This window comes from Rhea pennata, chromosome 9, assembly GCF_028389875.1.
Source record: "Rhea pennata isolate bPtePen1 chromosome 9, bPtePen1.pri, whole genome shotgun sequence".
NCBI classification, from domain to species: Eukaryota; Metazoa; Chordata; class Aves; order Rheiformes; family Rheidae; genus Rhea; species Rhea pennata.
The window spans coordinates 28,644,092-28,665,145 of NC_084671.1; the positions used below are offsets into that span (position 1 = coordinate 28,644,092).

The 21,054-nt window shown below is 42.8% G+C and overlaps 1 protein-coding gene across 2 annotated transcripts; it reads left to right on the forward strand.

Annotated features, from left to right (window-relative positions):
* Nucleotides 1–808: 808 nt before the first annotated feature.
* PPP1R7 (protein phosphatase 1 regulatory subunit 7) lies at nt 809–18,203 on the forward strand. Of its 2 annotated transcripts, XM_062583019.1 has the most exons (11): nt 815–874; nt 1,586–1,663; nt 1,826–1,948; nt 6,839–6,894; nt 7,637–7,702; nt 8,320–8,450; nt 9,149–9,311; nt 12,978–13,094; nt 14,024–14,128; nt 15,113–15,199; nt 17,823–18,203. In XM_062583019.1, the coding sequence occupies exons 4-11, from the start codon at nt 6,862–6,864 to the stop codon at nt 17,997–17,999; spliced, it is 879 nt and encodes a 292-aa protein (XP_062439003.1). In that variant the 5' UTR covers nt 815–874; nt 1,586–1,663; nt 1,826–1,948; nt 6,839–6,861; the 3' UTR covers nt 18,000–18,203. The 2 variants fall into 2 exon arrangements, with proteins under 2 accessions (XP_062439002.1, XP_062439003.1); XM_062583018.1 differs by lacking the exon at nt 1,586–1,663 and having other exon boundaries at nt 809–874.
* The last annotated feature ends 2,851 nt before the right edge of the window (nt 18,204–21,054 follow it).

Sequence of the window (21,054 nt, forward strand, 5' to 3'; positions counted from 1 at the left end):
CAAAGGAGGTGGGCGAGCGGCACTCAGGAGAACCAATCAGACGCCGAGGCGCGGGGCGGCGGGCCGCTTGAATGGATAAAGCCGCCCGCCGCTGCCACCCGCCGGCCCGCGCGCTGCGCTGTCGTTACTACGGGCGCTCGGGCCGACGTCGGGCGGCGCACTGAGAGAGCCTGGGGAAATGGGCAGCTCCCTCCGGGCTCTCTGTCCCTCACCGCAGCCTTCTTCGCGCCCCCGCGATGCCCTGTTGAGAGCGACCGCCTGCGGGCAGCCCCAGGGCGGGCCGCGCCGGGCTGCCCGCTCTCGCGGCCTGAGAGGAGGTGTGTGGGAGGGCCCAGGGGTGACGAAGCCTCAGCAAAGCCTGAGCAAAGGCCAGGGCTTCGGTCAGGGCCTAGCAGAGTCGCGGGGTGGGGAAGGCCCGCAGGGCTGAGGCAGGGAACTCCTCTGTGTCGGAGGAGCTGGCCGCTCTGCAGGCTGAAGGAGATCCTTGGAAGGCTTTGCAGGCGGCTCTAAACGGCCAGAAAGAGTTCGCTGAGGCCCGAGGCACTGGTGGTGGGCTGGGAAGTGGCACCCCCACCCCCCGCCAATGCCAGGCGCGAAGGCAGCATCCTCCTCTGCCCGCAGAGAACTACAGTTCCCAGAAGGCAGCGGGGGCTCAGGCTCGCGCGCATGCGCGGGAGTGTTGACGGGCGGCCAATGCCCCGCCCCTCCCTCGACGGCGCACCGCCTCGCAGCGGTGACTGGCTGCGGCGCTCCGCCAACGGCGGGCTCTGATTGGCCGAGGCGGCCGTTGCGACGGTTTCCGGCGGGGGGGTGGGGGGGAGGAGAAGCAACATGGCGGCGGAGAGCGGAGAGGGACCGCAGGAGATGATGGAGGGTGAGAGCCCGCCGGGCGCCGGCACGGCCGCGGCCGCTGAGGGGGCGGGGGCGGGCGGCGCTCGGCCGTTGTCGCTCGGCGGGGCGGCTGCCGGGCCCTCCGCCGTGCGGGGGGCGGGGAGGGGGACGCCGCCGCCGCCGCTGTTGGACCCCGGGGGCGGCTGCCCGTTGGGGTGGGGGGCCTGCGGGCCGAGGAGGGCCGGCGGCCTGTGGCGCAGGTGCTGTTTGGGGCACGACGTGATGCGGCCCCCTCCTCCCCCCTTCCTTGGGAGCTTCGCGCGCGGGAGGTGACCGAAGTGGGTTGGTGGAGATGACCTAAAAAGCGACGGTGATCGCAAGCGGCACCCTGGCATGGCGCTGCTCCTCCTCGGTCGCCCTGGGAGGGGAGTGTAAAGGCCGAGGGGTGTCTGTGCGCTGCGCACAGCGAAAGAGCTCCCGCTCCCCCGGGGCCAGGGTGGTCGCGGAGTTGTGACCGGGGAAAGGATGGAGCGGTCAGGCTGGGGAGACACTTGCTTTATCTACAGGGATTTTTTTTTTTTTTTTTTTTTTGAAGCCTTTACTCATGTCATTGGTACTGTTGTACGAGATACTGATTTTTTTTTCCTAAAAGCTCTTTAAATGTAATGATAAATGTAATAATAAAATATAATTCCATCTCCGTAATCTTTGGATTTGCACTCCTTTGATCTAAGAAATTTCCTTTTTCCTCCAGTCTTCTTCCCAGATTGTTGGTTTTAGGAAGATCTGAAGGGAGGAAAAAGTGCATCCAAAATCAAACTAGAAACAAGGGGTAAGAGGCCTTTTATTTAAGACTAAACCTTTAATTTAGTTAACTTAGGATTTCTACTAACTGCATAGTGGTGTACATGAGTCCTGGTTATTATCTTTGCTTGCTACTTCTCTGCTCCACTCACAAAAGTAGCCTAAATCTCCTGTTATGTATCTTATACAGTTGATAAGCGGATTGAATCGGAGGAGTCAGGAGATGAAGAAGGGAAGAAGCAAGCAGCTTGCCTAGTAACAGACCTCAGTCAGCAGAGCCTGAGAGACGAGCAGAATGGCAAGAACTCCACAGGTACCCAGCCGATCTAATTGGCCACCCTAGGAAGGGTGGCCTTACTTACAGCAGTATCTGTGCATCATTCCTTTGTATTTTTCATGGCTATATGTGATATCTGTATTATTACATGAATTTTTCATAGAACTCTTTTTAGAAAACTAATGGTAAGGTACTCATTGGTAGAACAAAGCTGCCTTTCTTTTATGGAAAGGCGCTGCAAATGTTCATTAGAAACAAAAAAGGAACAGTTCTTTATTAGTATATGTAGCTATTTACTTTTAAATTGCTGGATTCCTTTGAAACGCAAAGGAGACTATTTCTAGACAGAGTGAAGGAAGCTTTCAGTCATTATTTTAAAAACCTTTAAAAGATGTTTCAAAATATTTGCCTCTGTATGTTTGAATCCTCTTGATTTAGAACTCCTACTGCTATTTCTGCTGTTTATATTACTGTAATGTGGTAGAATTTTTGACAGGCTTTTTTTTTTTTTAAGCTTGTACGTGTTTGATAAAGGTTTGTTTTTTTTTTTCGTAACTTGCTTAGACTCAATTGGAGCAAATCCATCTCTGACGATCCTCTGAAGACTTGTCGACTTTAACTAAACCTCTAGTGCTTGTTGGTGGATGTTGGACTAAAAAGAGTTAAATCTCTAATAGATCTAAAGCGAGTCCTAGCTAATAATTTTAGATATAATAACATCCTTTTGAAGAACATATTAAAGTAACTATAGGTCTGGAAATGAAAGTGAAATAATGCAGCAATGTTTTTCTGCAGCATTTTTTTTGACCATCCTCTTTTACAGATCCCTTTTAACCACATCCTTTAGAATTTGCAAAATTATTTCCCAAAACAGTAAATTATTGTGAGAATTTGAACTCTCATTTCCTAATAAAATGATCTCAGTCTAGCTATAATTCCCTGTTAACATATAGTTTTCTATGATTACTGGCAAAATGGTGTGATGATGTCTGTCAAAATGCACGAGCACATCTTGCAAATTGTAGAGCCCAGGCACTATATGGACGGTAAAACCAAGCAGATCAGTCACTCATTGTTTTCTTTTGCACACACACAGCATTTTGAACATTAATTCAGCTAACGTTGTTTAGCTGCACATTTAAAGTTATATTTTGTATGTTGTTTCCTCTGGGAATTATAATATTAAAGGGAAGACTTCCAATGTCATATTTTCATTACAAATTGAAGCAGGAACAGAATTCAGGTTTGGTGGGTGGATTATACTGAGAACTATTTAAGTTAATGACTGTGTTGTCATTTCTTCTTCTTCCAAACCGATAGGATTCAGCAGATTTCAACTAGAACAGAGACCAAGCAGGGGAAATAATTTTGGAACATTTGAATTAGTGTCAGTAGCCAGCTTCTGAGTTGCCCAGTTGAAGGAAAATGAACAGTTTTCCATGCTTTCCACAGAAGAACATAGAGAAAACTCAAGCAGCTGCAATTTCAAATTTTTCATTCAGCTAATTCTCTGAAGAATAGCAGCTCTGTTTAGGAAGCCTATAACTTAGCTATATATAATATTTTTCATGCATATGCAGTTAAAGAATGCAGTTAGGCTTTTGGTTGCATTAATGCTTGTGGTACTGTGGAATTACATAACTCTGTAACTACTGTTCCGTATTGCGGATCTCATGTTCCCCAGATGTAGCCTTTTCCCTGCATCTGCAAAGCTGCGTAGGTTACAGACATCCGTTTCATTAAAAACTCAGTTTAAGTAGCTTCACTGCTAGAACAATGTTTTTTTTCCCCTTTGAGAAACCCTGCTACATTTAAAAATTGTGGCCATAGGAAATTGTTTGTCTACTTGAATGCCCACAAGTGAAACTGCGCTTTGGTTTGTAGAAATGACTGTAGAAGGGGCAGTTTAGGGCTCTTTGTGTTTTGTATTTATTTGGTTCGTAAACAAAACAATTTTTGGTCAGTTCGTGGTCAGTAAATCCTCTAGAACTGTTGTTTTCTTGCTAATATGTTCTTTAGAGTAAATATGTACACTGATTTTTTTTTTTTCCTTTTTTTTTTTTGGTACCAATATTGATCTATCCATGTTGTAAGTGTATAAATCTCACTGCTTAGTCTGTTAGGTGGAGAAGATTTTATCCTGTACCTAAAATTTATGAAAATCAGCTTCACTGCAGGAAAGCTTTTGCCTTTGTGTTCAGGTTTAAATTCCTCTTATTGTTGTGAATTCAGCGTATGTATGTTTGCTGTGTGATTCTGACTGTTAGGAAGCAGTGGGGCTTTGGTTTTGTGCCTCTGGAGTTGTGTGCTTCTTGCCCACACTGACTCTGCCAGTGTGCTGGACTAAAATCTATCTATTGCTAAGATACCAGTCTTGTTAAAAGGCTGCTGTTTCTAAGTCAGATGTGTTGTATTTGTCTTGCCTTTGCTATGGCATCTTTTTAGATTTTTGGGGATTTGTTGGGAATTTTCTGGAGATAATGAATGTCTTCTATCCCATAATAATCCTTCGGAGACTGTCAGTTTCTTCATAGTGAGAAAGAGAGGACTTGTATGGAGGAGGAAGGAATTAAGGTGTGACTGCTTGTTGGTTTTTAGTATAGTTGATTAAAACAAATTACACTAGTAATCTTTGCTAGTAGATAACTCCTTTCGTGTACTGTATCTGCACTGTTTGCTCATACAAAGGTTGTATGTGAAACACGGCGTAAACAGCTCAAGTGTTCGTGTAATGCAGAATTTTATTGCTCCTTGAGATGCCATGGGTAACTAGACATGGGTTATAAAGTCAAACGTGTTTTGTGCCAGTAAATTCTCTATCCAAATGCTAGTAACAGCACCGCATATATCCACAAGTGTTTGAAGAAATCAGTGGCTGTAAATCATTGTTAAGAAAAATCTCTCTGCAAACTGGTGAGGACTCTTTCTTTCTTGTTCAGCCTAGACTACATCACCTTTTGACCTGACTATTGGTCCAGTCACTCAATATCAAAAGGAGGAGGAGGAGGCAGTATTTTACTTGCGTTTCTAAAGTGCTCTCAGAGCTGTTCATCAGCAGATCCTAGTGTAATGTATTTAACATAAACATTTGGTTTTGGCAGTATTAGTAGTCCGTAGTGGACTGAGAAATACGTATTTTTTATAGAGAAGCTTGTCAGCCAAAAAAAGTTTGAGGAATAAGGGTTTTCACCAAATTATCTACTAAGTGCATTGTGGCTTTTAATGTTGAAGAACTTACAAGTTGCAAAGGGAGAAGTTCCTTTACCATGAAAACTGTGACTTATTGCTGGTGCAACTTAATACAAGGGGACCATTTTAGGGAGGGTTGTTTTGTTTTGTTTTAGTATGATCTCTCAGATCTTGTTCGAAACTTGGACTGTATCCCTGTTGGCCGTAAATTCAGCTAGGCTACTTGTTTGTCTTGGAGTTTTCCGTTTGCGGCATCTTGCATCCTAGCAATGGATCAAGTAGGTACAGCTTTAGTAGCAGCAGGACAGTATCCCACTCCTCTGCCGAAGTGCATCACTCCTGATCTGGAAGAATAATAGGGGAAAAGAACTGTTGTCCACTACTAAAATGCTGTTAGGCATACATATTTTGTCAGTTTTGGTGGTGTTTCGATAAATACACCCAAACGACCGGCTTGTTTCACACCTTCAAAATATGAATTATGCTTCCTGTTAGTTTATGATATATATGGTATTAGAAGATGAGGACAGAGGATTGTGTTTACGCTTAAATTTCATGAGTCAGTTCAGTGAGGGCTGTCCCCTGTTTGAATTCCCTGGGGGGAGCAAGAGACCAAATACAGCAAGGCAAATGACTGTGAAGCAACTGAAACCGGTTAAGCCCTGCTATGGAAAATGCCAAGCGTCTGTAAGACAAGCACTCGTTAAGGGTACGAGTTATTTGGCATTTATGTGGCTGTTGTAGCCATGCTGGACTGTAAAAATAGTCATTATTTCTGGATTAATGGAATGAGCTTGCATGTGGTAATGCAGGAGTTAATTCAGAATCTTTGTACTTAGGACTGTAATTAAAGATTTTTATGGTGTTCTTTCAGTGGTACATGCAGAGGCTATACATATACAACATGCAGCCTGTTTCCACTTCATATCTATCTTGCAAAGTCTAATTAGACTTTCCCATTTGTTGGGGATGGTGTGCTGGTTGCATCAATTTCAGAAGGAATCAGGCATGAATTATTCAACGTGAATGTATCCACTAAACTCCACTCCCTCTTGTGCTGTGCTAGAAGTACAGCAAATGTTGGGCTGTCTTCCAGAGCTGTAAAAGCATTTCCCAAGAAAATGTAAGCGGTGTGATAAACAGTGTTTTCTAGCATATTAGTGTGTTCATTTAATAAACAAAAAATGGAGATCCAGGCAAAACTGTGCACAACGGTGATGGAAATTGGTAATATTTATGAATGAAAAGCTCAAGGGTGGGATTGTTGTCGTTCTTGGTTGTGGTTGGTGCTGCTCTAGGCGATACAGGTGTGCTAGGTTTGTTCTTGGCAGCACTGCTTCAGATTGAGAAGAAACCCTTTGGATGGTAACTCTTCAGAGGGATGATGGTGGGGTGGTAAGGGAGACAGGGAAAGGAATCTTGCCAAAAATCAGTTTTAAGCCAGCATTATTTACCAGCCCTCCATGCAGAGTGGGTGAGGTGCTGTTCTTTCTGTGCCTTGCCTCTGGGCATGAAATCCTGTTGTAGAGGAAGCTTTTGTTGATGACTAGATGTCATGATGAGAGCCAGATAGTCTGGTGCATTAAAAATACACTTCACCTATCTTAACTGTGCATCTTGTGTGTTATTTCTTCAGAAGAGTATTTGTTTCCCTTTTCTGTCCATTTGCTAGCCGCTGTAACTTCACCATTAACTGTCATGGAGCACAAGTTTATAGTGTATTTGCTTCTGCTGCAGGAGAAGCAGAGACGCCAGTGGACATGGAGACAATTAGCCTGGACCCAGAAGCTGAGGTGAGACAGATTTTTTTTTTCTCATAAGAGTTTAACACAATACAAAGGAAAAGTCAGCAAATGAAAGTGTGAAAGTCGGTTAAAAGATACAGTTCCTCCAAAGATACAGGCTGTCGTGATCCTCACCAGAGTTGGTTCAGAGCTTTTTTAGACAAGAAGTAAAGATGTTTTATTCTTAATCAACTGCTGAAACCTTTCGTTAGTCATTTTGAACTTCAGAATAAGCAGGGAGACACTGAAAATGGGGGCATGCTGCAAGCATTAGTGATGTGATAAAGCTTTTGTGAGAATATCTTTAATGAGCTGGCTGCTACTGAAAGACCCATGATTCATGACGGGCACAGCCAGTTACTGGCCTTATGCCTTGGTGTAGGCAGCTGCATGAGCCTGTCATGAGCCTGAATTTTATGTAGTACATTATTCCTTCTGGACCATAGAATTTGTCTTTCTAAGTAAATTCAGAATTTATTTTGTTGAAACAGAACTCATACTCATGAGAGGGCCTCATGCTGTCGCCCTTCCACGGATGGTGTTTGCAGTTGAGAAGCTAAGGCCATGTGCTTCATCAGTGATGATAAAATCATCTGCCAAACCAAATCTTTATGAGTTCTTTGAAAGGTTTCTTTAATGAACTATGTAGTTTGTAAGACTGTAATTTTCCTTAGAATAAGGTACTAAGTTGGTTTTTGAAGACTGTTCTGGAACAGCTGCTGAATCCCTCTGACCTCCATTTCTCTTTCAGGATGTTGACTTGAATCATTTCCGAATTGGGAAGATAGAAGGATTTGAGGTGCTCAAGAAAGTGAAGGTAAGCTCTAAGGAATAAAGACTGTCCTGTGGAGCTGGAGATTTTGCTAAACAGACCTATAAGAAAACCAGTACAGGGTGTCCTTTTGACTGAGATTCTGATGAGTTTGCTTTGTGTTGGACTGAAGAAGGTAACGTTTGCCCATTTGTCAAGTTGTAGCCAAAGTCCTGGGGTTCTGGAAGCTGGTGTTGAAAGAGGATGAAATGAGGCATCAGGGATCGTCCTAAGATATGAATTATGTATTTGCACAGCCCACTTAACATAGAATAATTTGGGTTGGGAAGGAAAGGACCTCTGGAGGTCTTTAGTCAACCTCTGTTTAAATAGATCTAGTTAGAGCATGTTGCTGAGGGCCTCATCCAGTCAAGCTTTACTTCCAAGAATGGAGACTCCACAACTTCTCTGGGCCCCTATTACAGTATTTGACCAACTTAATGTTAGAATTTTTCTTTTAATAGAGTAGAAATAAAACAAGAAAAGATTCTGTAAAAACAGAAAACCTCAACAACAACTTACGGATAAACCAGAAAGCTTATTGTCTGTATTCCAAAAGGCAGCGCATGCGGTCATTCATATCCATTTTCCTGTTTGTTTTTAAACTTTTTCCCAACTATTAGACTCTGTGTCTGCGTCAGAATTTGGTTAAGCGCATTGAGAACCTGGAGCAACTGCAGACCCTGCGGGAGCTGGATCTCTATGATAATCAGATACGGAAGATCGAGAACTTGGAGGCTCTGGCAGAACTTGAGTGAGTCTAGGGTGATCACTGGGCTTGGGCTAAGGATTGTTTGTCACTGAATTACTCATGCTGTACTTACTCCTGCCTTTATCATGCAGGCCTTTTCCTTGGGATTCATTTGAGTGCTGTGTGAAAGACAGTGTCTGTTGTCCATGGGGATTTGACTTGTGTGATGAACTAGTTTCATTATCCTGGAGCTCGTCAGGGACAGCCAAAAATGAAATGGGTGCTGCATAAGGCAGCTGGATTGATAGGTGCTGACAGTGATTTTTTTTCTACCCTGTGCTTCCCACAGCTGTAACTGTTTCATAGTTGCGGGAGGCCTTGATCTTGTCCTGTTAGAGGCAGATGTGCTGGATGCACACTTTTCTCAAGAATACACAATAACGAAGATCGATTTCCTCCCACGGTGGCAGCTCCAAAACTGGGCATAGTGATATCTTTCATTTGCACATGAAAGTGGGTTTTTTTTTGTTTTTTCATCTTCTGATAGGCCATAGAAATATTTTGAAGGCTGGATTTGTTGTCATTTATAGTTTTTTTTTTTTTTTTCTTTTTTTAAAAAAGACAGTTTGACTGTAGCTTCAAAGGCTAGTGGAGTACTTGATCTCTGCAGGTAGTGGGATTTCCCACCAGTTTACAAGCACCTCTTCCAAAATCATCTGTTCCTCCTGGACTGAAGAGACTTTTATTTTGTTTTTTCTCAGGATCCTGGACATCTCATTTAATGTTCTCCGACAAATTGAAGGACTAGATCGGCTTACTCAGCTTAAAAAACTCTTCCTTGTCAACAACAAAATTGGCAAAATTGAGAATTTAAGTAACTTACAGCAGTTACAGATGTTAGAGTTGGGATCCAATCGAATCCGGGTAGGTTCACTGTACAAGATGTTAGCTGAGGAGTTTTGTGCTCTTAGACTTGGGATTAGCCCTTTCTGAAAGTGCACTGCATTGACTTCTACGTGCAATTTTGCTCTTTTGATTGTTCTAGTCATTTAATGTGTAATTGCTTATTGCTATGCATGCTGAATCCTCTAATTATGTATGTGTTTAGTGCATGGCTACTAAATTACTGTTTATGAATTTCTCTTTAATGACCTCATGCAACTCCTGTGCCTTTTGCAGATGAGTTTCCTCTTGGTAGAGAGCCAAACCTTGTTTTCTCTTACCTTCCTACAGGCTGGCAGTCTGCCTGCTTCTATTTTATAAAACCTATTAAATTCAAATTTAATTCTAGTTTCAGATTTGTATGTGCAATTGATAACTTATAGTTAAGTCCATCTCAATCAAGAAAAAGATTTTCCTGAAGCTTCACTCTGAAGTGCTTCATAAACCTGATACTGCACTGCTGACTACCTGGTCAAGTTTTTTTACAGTGTAATTTGTGACCTTTCCAATTTTGTTCACTTGAAATCTAGCCCACTTAAAAAGGGAGGCAATTCTGAGTACTCCCTCTCCTGTCAGTAAGGTATGCTTTTCTGCATTTTTCCTAACTCATAAGAGAATTGGTGGAACAGACAATGCAAAAGACTTGCAGCATGCAAAGTAAACTATTTTTTTAAGAAATGCTTTCAATTATTTTCACTTTAAAAAATATTTCTAACAAATGAGTGAGTTCCAAACTGAAAATTATTTAAGTTGACATTCTTCCCTTGCAGTCTCATTCTTTGGAATATTGCTTGTTATGCTGAAAGAGCAATCTAGGAAAATATTTATTTGTCTTTTGTTGCAAAGGCCATAGAAGCACATTTCTCTTCCTAGAAAAGAAGGAAAGTTCAGCTACTGTAACAGGCTTCCTTTGTATTAAGGCAGAAATATTTGCTGCTTTTATAGAGTGGCTAGAGTTTTTCTTGCTGTTAATGCTGAGTTGGATCCATTTGGCTTCCAGCTGAAGAAATTATTACTTTGGAAATGAAATGACTTAAGGGAATAAATCTAGAGTGTGAGAACATCAGCCAGATGAGTGCTTAGAAGCATTGTAGTTTGCATAGGCTAGGGAAAATGACCTACAGAGATCAGGAGAGAGATGCAGTTTCCTTAGGCAGAAACCCAACAGGCTACTGCTTCTTACATTTTGAAAGCTGAGCTAGGCAAAACTTGTACTTTATTTCATATCTAAGAATCACTACCTTGTGCAAAAAAAAAAAAAAAAAAAAAGTTTTTTTTGTGTTGATATTTAGGCAGTTCATTGCCACCATTGTTGTCAAGCCAAAGAATATCTTTGGCTGATTATTTTTACATGTATTTTTCTCAGTGTTGAACCTGTGTGTACAGAAACAAACCAACACCAAAGAAATGCAACTCCTGTTATTTGGGGGCAGCTGGAACTGGTTCTGTTGGAACAGTAACCCAGCTACCTGCTTTTTGCAACTGGTCCTGTCCTTCACTCTCCAGGGTAATAACCTATGGACTATCTGCTCAGGCGGTGTTCTCAGCGCTAATCCCCTGTGCGTTAGAATTACTGCGCTAATGTTACCTTAGTTGCTTTGCTGTAAAACTCTAATCTTTCAGCGCGCTTTTAGCCTGGAGTCAGTCATGACTTGCTAAACACTCATAGTTCTGTCTTTATTATGCTAATGTTGGGGAAGCAAATTTTATGCGTGAGCTGGTTTTTTTTCCCCCAAAATTGAACTGAGGCAAGCGTTTCTTTATTTGCTGTCCTAATTCTTTTCCTTGCATCTATCTATCCCATGCTCTCACTTAAGTGTGGCCTTTTTGTAACTTTAAGTAGCACACTTTATTTATTTTTGTCCCCATCTGGTTAATTCTCAACATCCTCAGAACCACAAGCCTTTTTTCCCTACTGCCAGGATTTGGGGAATTTCCACTAAGAAACGTATCTTTTTTCTTGCAAGGCCAAAACGGGTAGTTCTGCAGGCTAGAAGGAATGTGAATCCCAGTATGTGCTGATAAACAGCTTATGTTGAATCTGTTGGCTATTCTGGAATAGATGTTGAAAAGCTTCTTTCCTTTCCAAAGTGCATCTATAATATGTAGTGTGTATGTGTTTCTGTCCATCTTCCTCTTCTATCCTGTGTGTGTGTATACGTGCACATGTGTGTGCAAAGACATTATCAGGACTCCGCGGCCTGTCTCATTAACACTACTGCTCTCTGAAACTCTTCACCAGACAAGAAGGAAAAACTGAAAAGTCAAAAGGTACTTGAGCACAGAGGCACAGCTGTGTGTGTATCTTACATTGTTTTTTTTTTTTTTTTTGTGTGTGTGTGTGTGTGTGTGTGTGTGAGCTGAAGTCCCTATTTAAAACTCTCTTCCAGTGGTAGTTCTTTGCCTTTGGCGTAAAGGAGACTATTCCCCTGCAAAAATCCACAGTGTTTTCTTTCCTTCTGTTTATAGGAGTCTTTTCTAAGCCCCCCTCCCTCTTTTTTCCCCTTATATATTCCTCCCTCCTATTCATGCTTTCTTTTGCCCCTTCCATTGTAAGTAGAGGATTTGGTTCAACACCTCACAGAGATTCTTAGCGCCTCCCACTGAAGGCTGAGCTTAGGGCTTAGATTAGCATAGTGTGTATGTTGTGCTAGTAGCAGGTATATTCGACACGTGCATCATCATTACCTTTAGATACACCCATGAGACAGTTAACCTTGCTATGGCACAGAAGCTGGTGTGCAGAGAAGTTAAACAGCTTGCCTCTGGGTTATGTTTATCCATGGTCAGGATTAAATTTGGGAATTCTATTTTCTCTTCTCAGATGCTTCTTCCATTCACTAGTAACAGATTTTCTTGTTTCACAAACAAGTATCCCCTGCTCTGGATACACCTGATGTCCCCAAGAATGTCATGTCTAGCACACTCTGAGCCTCTTCCTTCTCTGCTGTTGCTGCCTGGATTGTGGAGACGACAGCCAGGACAAGCTGACGTGACCCCTGATGAAAGTCAGTGAGCAATAGTGCCACAAGGCAGCTGTCACTGCACAAAGCCCTGCACTTGCTGTGCTCTTGGGCCGTGAGGAAGGCCCTACCTTGTCCATGCTTTGTGTTGTGGAATTGACAGGCTTGTGTTTTTTCAGGAGTGCAGCTCCGTGGGTCAAGGCTGTAATGTGCACTTTGTTGTCATCCTCCACTTAGAAACACTTTCTTTTTCCTCTTCGTTGCAGTCCAGATTGTGTTTCCTCTTCTGAAATTCTGATACTTAGAGCATGTGTTCTAGGTGTATTCGGATCACTGAGTGAAATGGGATGATGGTCCTCTCTCTGTTCCTGATGTGCTGCATCAGTAGTTGCTAGTAATGTGGATTTCTCTGCAGGTATCTTTATTTTTTTGATGCGCTGTGAGGATGTGAGGTACGCTTGACATCTAAGGCTGCCTGTACAGTCCAAGCTGGAAAATATCTTGGTTACATAGTGTAGGTTTTAGAACCATCAGATCAGGATAACAGACTGTTTACGAGAACCAAGACATCTTAAGAAGACTGTCTATATTTTTACTATCTTAAAATGCCTTTCTTAGACTTTGTCATCTGTAAGTTGGATATCATGTTACAGCAATAACACTGTCTCCTTTGGTCATTTCACAGGCAATTGAAAACATTGACGCCTTGACTAATCTTGACAGTCTGTTCCTTGGAAAGAATAAAATCACTAAGCTCCAGAATTTGGATGCACTAACAAACTTGTCTGTGCTCAGTATACAGGTACTGATTCTACTTTGAATTCTTATATTGTCAAGGGATATGGGAACCACCCTTGTAATTTAAGATGAAGCTCTTTTGAGACTAAATGACATTGATAGACAGTGATAAAATGAGCAAAACAAATGCTTGATTTTTCTGTGAGAAGGGACAGGAAATGAACGTCCATTCCATTTCCTTCCTGAAATACAGTTTTGCAATATATTACAGTAGCATTAAATGAGTTATGACAGGGAAGTCCTTATAATGGCAGTGGGCTTAATATTGCTGCCTCCTTCTTGAAGAAGGAAGATGTTTGAACAAGCCTGTGCCAAGTGAGATCTGTTCTTCATGAGCTTAGGGAAAGTTCATTCCCTTTTGGGTGGGATGAAAGATTCTCAAATAACTTCTTTCCTTGTGTGTCCCTCTCCTTTGTATGACAGCCCTAGTGCATTCTAGTATCTCTTACAACGGTTAGTAAGAAAGTTTATGCTTTCAACATGTTGCAGCATCAGTAAACATTTTATTTGGTTTGACATACTTTCTGCAATGTATAATTGTGTTGAGCTCGTGCTTGTAAGTGATGCAGCTTCCCTTCTGACCATTCCATTAAAAAGAACTACAAAGCAAATATTAATTTGTAGGCCTGTTGTTTCTAAATAGACCAAATAGAAAACTTCCAGGCTGCAGCTTTTTGATGGAAAGGTGAGAGTCCTGTTCTTCCAAACTTGAAGACTTTGGCTTTCCTGGAATTTCCTTGTGAGTTGGTAGCACAGAGATCAAATGAACTGAGCATGCTAAATCAGTGTGGGCTATGCTACCTCCCCTTTTCTCACACCCCCAGCAGGTCATTTCTCCTTCACAGTTATACTTCAGAGAAATGCTTTTTTCTCAGTAATTCCCTTGGGTTTTGATCTATTTATGGTGGACTTAAACTGCTGTTACTATTTCAGAGCAACCGTCTGACAAAGATTGAGGGTCTGCAGAGCTTGGTGAATTTGCGTGAGTTGTACCTCAGCCACAACGGCATCGAAGTCATCGAGGGACTGGAGAACAACGTGAGCTTCCCACCAGCTCTCACTAACAGTGTGTCTGGATTGTGCTGCCTGTGGGAACTGGGCTTTTCTGGAAGTTTTTGTTCCTCAGCTTCCCCATTTGCATGTTGGGGGGTAGTGAGCCTTGAAAAGAGCACAGAGATTCAAGTATTTGCTATGTTAAAATATCTTGCATATGTAAAGCTCTTACAGATCTTCTGGAATAGAATAGTTTTTGTGGTTATCTGGGGATACATCCCTCTGGGGAGGGATGTACAGAGCATGCGGTTAATCAAACAGCCTGGCTGATTTCAGCAGAGGAAGAAACTGGGTGCTGCTGCTGGCTCTCTCTGCTTTAATGTTTCACACAGGGGTTTGTAGATAACTAGGAGTCTTTTTCAGGAGGACGATTGGAGCTGTGGGTGAGAGGGGCAAGCTGTGGCATCTGGCTTGCCTTCTTATCAATATACTTTTCTAAGATTTCTGATAAGAATTGCCCAAACAGAAGCCTATAGTGTTTTTGTTCTCATTTAACAGTAGATGGCATTGTAGAGGAGCAGAGAAATCTAACTCAGCAGACTGTGTGCAAGGCAAAAAAGAATTTTTTTTTTTTTTTAACTGTTGAGCTTTCAACCTCAAAGAATCTGTGGATTGTTTTTACTCTGCCACTCAAAAGGGCACTTCTGCCCTGATCTGATTTTTAATGGATTCCTAATCATAATGCGCTGTTGGGAATGTTCAGGCTTTAGAACCATTTGGCTAGCAATTGCCAGCCAGTAATTAGCTTAATTTGTGTTGCATGGCATCTGGGAGGTCAGTAACCCAGCTTAATTAAAAACAGTCTCCCTGCTATGTTTAGTCAGTGAGAACTCTTCTTGTGCTGCATGTAAACAGCTGGCAATAACGTGTCATTGCTTCTAATAACTTTCAATTCTGGGCCTGAAAAAAAAGTGGGACGGAGAAGATGAAAGGAAGTCTGGTCTAAAGTTCTTGTGTTTGCTTGTCTAGAACAAACTTACAATGCTGGACATTGCATCCAATAGAATCAAAAAGATTGAAAATATCAGCCACCTAACAGAACTGCAGGAATTTTGGGTAAGTGCAGGCTGGAGCTGCTACCTGAAACGTCTGTACTATGGCAAAAGACACCCCTCTGTTGGGGAACAGCGGGAGGGCGGTTTATTTCTTAGAGTCCAGTGGTCCTTAGAGCTGTTGTAAGCTCTTTGTGTTCTGACGACTGACATTTAGCTCTTACCAGTCCGTGTGGAAAGAGTGTGATTGTTTTGCCTGGGAAAAAGTTAAACCTGACAAGATTTTTTGCAGGGTTTTGGTTAGTAGTAACAGGCCTATACCTAGAATATAGATGCTGCTGCCAACCTGTACCCGATAAAGCCCTGCTTGTAATGGTTATAAAACAGCCCTACTATGTCCTATTTCTGCAGATCTCCTCTTTCTGTAAGTCAGCATGACTGTGAAATGAGAGAAGCTGATACTGGCTCAGCACCACACCAGAGTGCGCTACCTGTTCAAAGCACATTTAGGGCAGAGTTGATGTGTTCACGTCACTGTAAATACAAAGAAAACAAAACCATCTCTGGTTTACCTCAATTCCTGTGAGGCAGATAACTGTTTAAGGTTGATTTTGTTTCTGTGTGACATCCTAAACTGCTAAGCCCTTTGCCGTTCACAACTACAGTCAAGAACTTTATAGAGACTCCCTTTCTGAAATATCAGTGCCCTGCTGTAATTGGGAGCTGCTAATGTTTGGGGGAAAGATAACAGACCCTCATGGGTTGCAGATCTTCAGCTCTCATAGAGTTCTTATGAGTCAGGGCTGAGAATAAGAGTTGTACTGCTTAATGCTTGTCATCTGGACTTTGTTATTTACGCTTCTGGGCAAAGGCAGTGATAGAAGAACTAGAAAGCAGTTGCAAATGAAATCTAGCTAGAGCCTGGTGTCTAGGCTGCTTGGACTATTTTTTTACAACTTAACACTGCTTAGACTGCTAGTGGTGTTACCTGACCCTACCAGCTCCAGGAGGAACTCTGTGTAACAGGAACTGAGCAGCCTGTTTAACATGACATCTTCCAGGCAGTAGACTTGAGAGAGTACAACGTGGCTGCTGTGGGACCAGTTGTCAATCTTTGCAACTTGCTGTGATCTTCCTTTTTGAACTCTGCTGCTGTTCTGTTTATACAAGAAGGTGTTGTGCAACTGTTTCCATTTGCTTTGCAGAAGGTAAAGGCAGGATCCAGTCTTCATTAGACTACTTCTGCAAAAACACTGGTACTTTAAGAGTCCTTTACCAAAGCAGAGCATTGGCCAAGATCTGGTAGCTGTGTCCAGCTCCTTTCTCCAGCTGAACCTAAAAGAATGCTCTCCTATTCTTTTTGTTTTTCCCTTTTTTTTTTTTTTTTTTTGGTTTGTTCCCTTTCTCTATTTAACACTGTTAAAACACTGTTAAAAAAAGTTTTTAACACTGTTAAAAAGCTTATATTCTTCTTGATTAAAAAGCTAGGCGGAACTTTCTTTGATACATGCAAGTATTGTTTCTATTTATTTGTTTTCACTGACTGAAGAGGTGATACCACATAACCAAGTTCTTTAATGTTAATCTCAAGGAAACAGAATTCCAAATCCTAGATACTGCAGGAATCTTCTAAATTTTTCCCAGTGTTGTCTCGGTGGAGGAATCAGATCTCAGTCAAGTGACTTTGAAACGATGTTGGGATGAGCTATAGCAGAGTGAAGAGCTAGTGGATTTTCTTCACAGTATTAGTCTGTGGTCCTAACTGAAAAAATGTCTTTTACTGGAACACTGGCAGTCCCAGTGATGGAGCAGTTTCCTTTCACAGAACTAGATAGAGCTAGAGATTGAGAAAATAGAGCTACTTATATCCCGTGCAACCTACAGGGTGCACAGAGTTTTCCGTCTACCGTGGGGGCCTGATGTGAGGAAGAACAGCTGTTGATAGAGGCCAGAGCCAATGCATTGGTTTTTCTAAGTTGGTATTGTTGTAGGAACTGCCCATGCATCCAAGAGCAGAGGATGGCTGAAGTCTCTGATTCCTTGCAGGGCAATTGAACTATTCAGCCTCTTTCATGGCGATTTCTTTGTAGAGCAAGCAAAGAGGCAGCTCCCATGCTGATGTGAGGAGGACCTGAATCTGGAAGCTTGGTGCCATCTTTGGACTGCAGAAACAATTTTTGGGGGGAAATGATGTAAGGAGTGGGAAAACAATCACTTTCCAGATCAGTTTTGGATCTTTTCTCACGTTCCCAAGGACAAGTCATGGAAGTAAAGATAGATGTCACAATGGAAAAAATCTTGGCACAGGAGTTTCCAACCCTTAAATGAACAACTTATGGCCTGGGATGCTCGTATAAAGACACTGCCCCAGCATCACGCTGAGTCCTTTCAAGTGTACCTGTCAGACCAAGTACACTATCTGTAGGGTGGAGTGTTTGACCTGCAGCCCAAGACTGTGCATAAGTTGGTAAAGGTTAGGAAGGAAGTGCAACAGAAAAGATTATCTTGGGTTCCAGAGGGAAAAGGATCATTTAATCAGGGATTTCTTACCTGCATTTGAAGATCATACAGGTTACTGCCACTGAGTAAATACTCCTTGTGAGCAGCATTAGTCTGGCTAGGTTCTTGCTAACCAGGCATTGCTGGAAGTATTTGTTTGTGTGAGTGTGTGTATATGTGCTCTGCAGATGAATGATAATCTCATCGAGAGCTGGAGTGACCTGGATGAGCTGAAAGGAGCCAAGAACTTGGAAACTGTATATCTGGAGCGAAACCCCTTGCAGAAGGATCCCCAGTACCGGCGCAAAATCATGTTGGCCCTCCCGTCTGTTCGGCAGATCGATGCCACGTTTGTTCGATTCTGAACCTCCTGCTGCCTGCCCTCTTCTCCTGCCCTCCTTGGAGAAATGTCCCTGCTGGGTTTTTTATCCACTTACCACTCCCTAGGTCTTCAGTACACTGACGCTCGCAAAACAAATGGTCAATAAAAAGCACTGAATACGAGATCTTGTGTACAATGCACTCATTGTTTTTGAAATGTTATTATTATTAAATCTTAACACAAGAGACTTCCTTGTGCTTCTGTCTGTTATTTATGTGGGAAGTTTTGGCAGCAAGTGTTTGCAACAGACTGAAGCATTTCTGGCTGGAGCTGCTTGCTGACTTCCATTGATTCTGTGATACGTCTCCAGGTCAGTAACATCCTTGCAAACAGTGCTTTCTCTGGTCCAACATTCAAATCCAGGTTCAGAGGTGATCTGTAAAAATATGATGAGACAGTGACATTGTTGCCATGGGAAAGAATCTTACAAAGATGCTCACCCAGCTTAGCAAATCTGAGCCAGTGCTAAGCATCTGCTCCCAAAACTCCAGGGAGGGAGGACAGTTAGACTTTCTATAGCAGTTCTTATTTGCGGAAAACAGAGCTACAAGGTTATTATAGAGAGGGCTGAGAAAAATAGTTTGAGGTATGAAAGCTGTGTGGGTATGTACATGCCACATGAATGAACTGCCAGCCCTGAGAAAGCCACCAGTGATATGACTTTCATGTTTAAATGTAGAGCTGTAGTCTGAGGTGAGAACTGGAATTAAAAAAAGCAGGATTCAGAAGGGATTCTTCTTGAGGAGGTGAAGAATCTAGTCCATTCTTGCACATTTCTTATTGGTGGTTATGATCCTGTTTGCCTCTTGATTTCTCAGGATTTGTCAGAGCAAAGTACAGATAGCATGGCAAGTATCTCCTGCTTCCTGGGCTGCAGTAGAAGCTGTTTTCAGATCTGTTCCAGAATGTAAGTTTGCTGGCTGGGGCCTTCAGTCTGGAGTTTCAGAGCAGCTCCTTGATGGTCATGTTGAGTGACACCACTGCCTGAAGCGAAGCTGAAAGGTTCGGTAGATGTTGTGTTCTAGTTTGTTGAAAATGAGTGGACCTGCTACAGAGGAAGACTGATTTAGCTTCTCTTCAAATGTGGCTTTCATAGAAAGCCTTTGTAAAGGCTGCCTGTTCAGAGTGCTGTACAGTTAGATTGCAATTTTGAGAACCCTAGAAGAGTCTGGAGAGGAATAGGACTGTCCTCTGTGAAGTACTCCTAATTTTTACTGGCATAGCTCAAAAGGACTTGCTGCTAATGTATGGATGTGGGAGGAGGCAGGAAGATCACCATGGTGTAGTAAAGGCAGCTGCTGACTACACTGTCATGCAATCTGTCATTAGTTAGCTGATCTCTGAAATGACAGTAGGCATCTTCAACAAGATGTGCAGTGCCAGCTAAAGCAGGCCTTATTTCTGATAGGAATCCCTAAGCACTTCTGTAAATAAAATCTGTTGCTTATGGTTTAGTCACCCCTCTTGCAGCAGTTGCTTCCTCAACAGGTATCAAGATGGACTATTTGGGGGGCAGAGGGGGTATTTGATGTCATCTTAATATTAATACTTGCTTATTATTAATGTTTTTCAGTAGCTCTTGAGGAGGGAGAAGCAGAATATCTTCACTTAGCCCGCTCAGTTGATTAGTATTGTGTCGTTGTGCTCTCTTTCTCTACAGTCTGACTGCAGGAACTGGATTTCTTGATGAAAGGTGTAAAATAGGGCCAGAGAAGTAAAAATTTGGTAAGGATAGATGATGAACCATTGCCAGAGGAGTGGGCCAGACTGGCTTGCAGCCTCCTGGCCAACAAGGTAAATGTTTGATGTCTATTTGCTACTGTCAGTGTTTGTGCTGAGAGAACAAAATGAATCATGTCCTGCTGCCGTTAAATGCGGAGATGCGGTTTTGTCATTCCTCTACACCCGTGTTTGATCTAGGCAATTGACCTTTGTATCTTCAGCATCTGAAAAACCTACTTGGAAGCTGTTACTATCTGCTGATGTGTGTTTGTCTAACAGTTGTCTCTCGTTGGTCCCCTGGAACAGCTGCTGCCTGGGCGAGGTTGGTGTGGATGTTTTAATATGTGCTAAATGGACTGAGGCAAAGGCTGCAAGAAAAATTAAGTGTGAATAACTTTCTCTGCAGCAGGCTTGGGATAGATTTCTGCACAAGTGTATTTTTAACACTGAATCTGTGAGGTATCTGGGAAACGTTTCATGTGTGGGGTCCCTTCCTCTTCACTATGAGACCAGTAGTATTAAACAGAAGTTTGCAGCCCTCTACGCAAATGGACCACCAAGGCATGATGGAGAATGTCCATCATACTGTCACCTATCTTGTTCAGGTATGCAGCTATGCAGAAAAGTGCCTCTTTGTTGTAACTATGTGGAAGATGAAGATGACTTCACATCTTCACAGTCTGTGTTCACTTCTGAAAATGTGTCTCTTGGAGTTTCAGTTAAATCAGTTAATCTTTTTCTGATAAGCCTAAAGCAGCACCAAGGGACACTGAGATTCACCAGACCTGGTGTCACGTGCTTTGCTCTGGGAACTTCAGATCTGTCTTGGCTCTCTTCTAGTCCTAGCCCAAGACTGCAAGATAATCAAGGACAAGGGAACATGTGCCCAGACCATTTAGGAGTTATGATGAAAATTAAGGCTCTGTTAAATCACTCTGGCTTGCTTGACTGAGAGAACTTTTCTAAACTTCAAGAAATTTGTTGAAGCATGGCTGTTTCAGTGAAAATTTGGTGAAATTTCTGCAGAGGCAACTCCTTGTGTCTTCTGGCAAGGTAGAGACAAGAAAGAGGAGACCCGTGAAAGCTTTTGGAGTCTGCTGCTGGAGTCTCTGTTCATGTGCTGCTTGGTTGGCTTCGGTGTCTCTTAATTCGCTTGATGCCACGGTGCGTCTCCATCTGTGATTGTGATGCCACGGAAGCCGCCGTCAGAATTCACCACTTGGGCGGCCAGAGTGGGTAGGATGATGCTGGGTCTGCCGGGGTGGGAGGCTGCGCTCGGCCATGGCACCAACCTGGGATCTGAGAGCGTCAGGCCT

Excerpts from the sequence above, each read along its gene's own strand:
- PPP1R7 (XM_062583018.1), top strand. The coding sequence starts at position 832 with ATGGCGGCGGAGAGCGGAGAGGGACCGCAGGAGATGATGGAGG. Across the intron at positions 875-1,825 it reads ACCGCAGGAGATGATGGAGG|TTGATAAGCGGATTGAATCG; the intron begins GTGAGAGCCCGC and ends TATCTTATACAG. Across the intron at positions 14,129-15,112 it reads TCGAGGGACTGGAGAACAAC|AACAAACTTACAATGCTGGA; the intron begins GTGAGCTTCCCA and ends TTGCTTGTCTAG.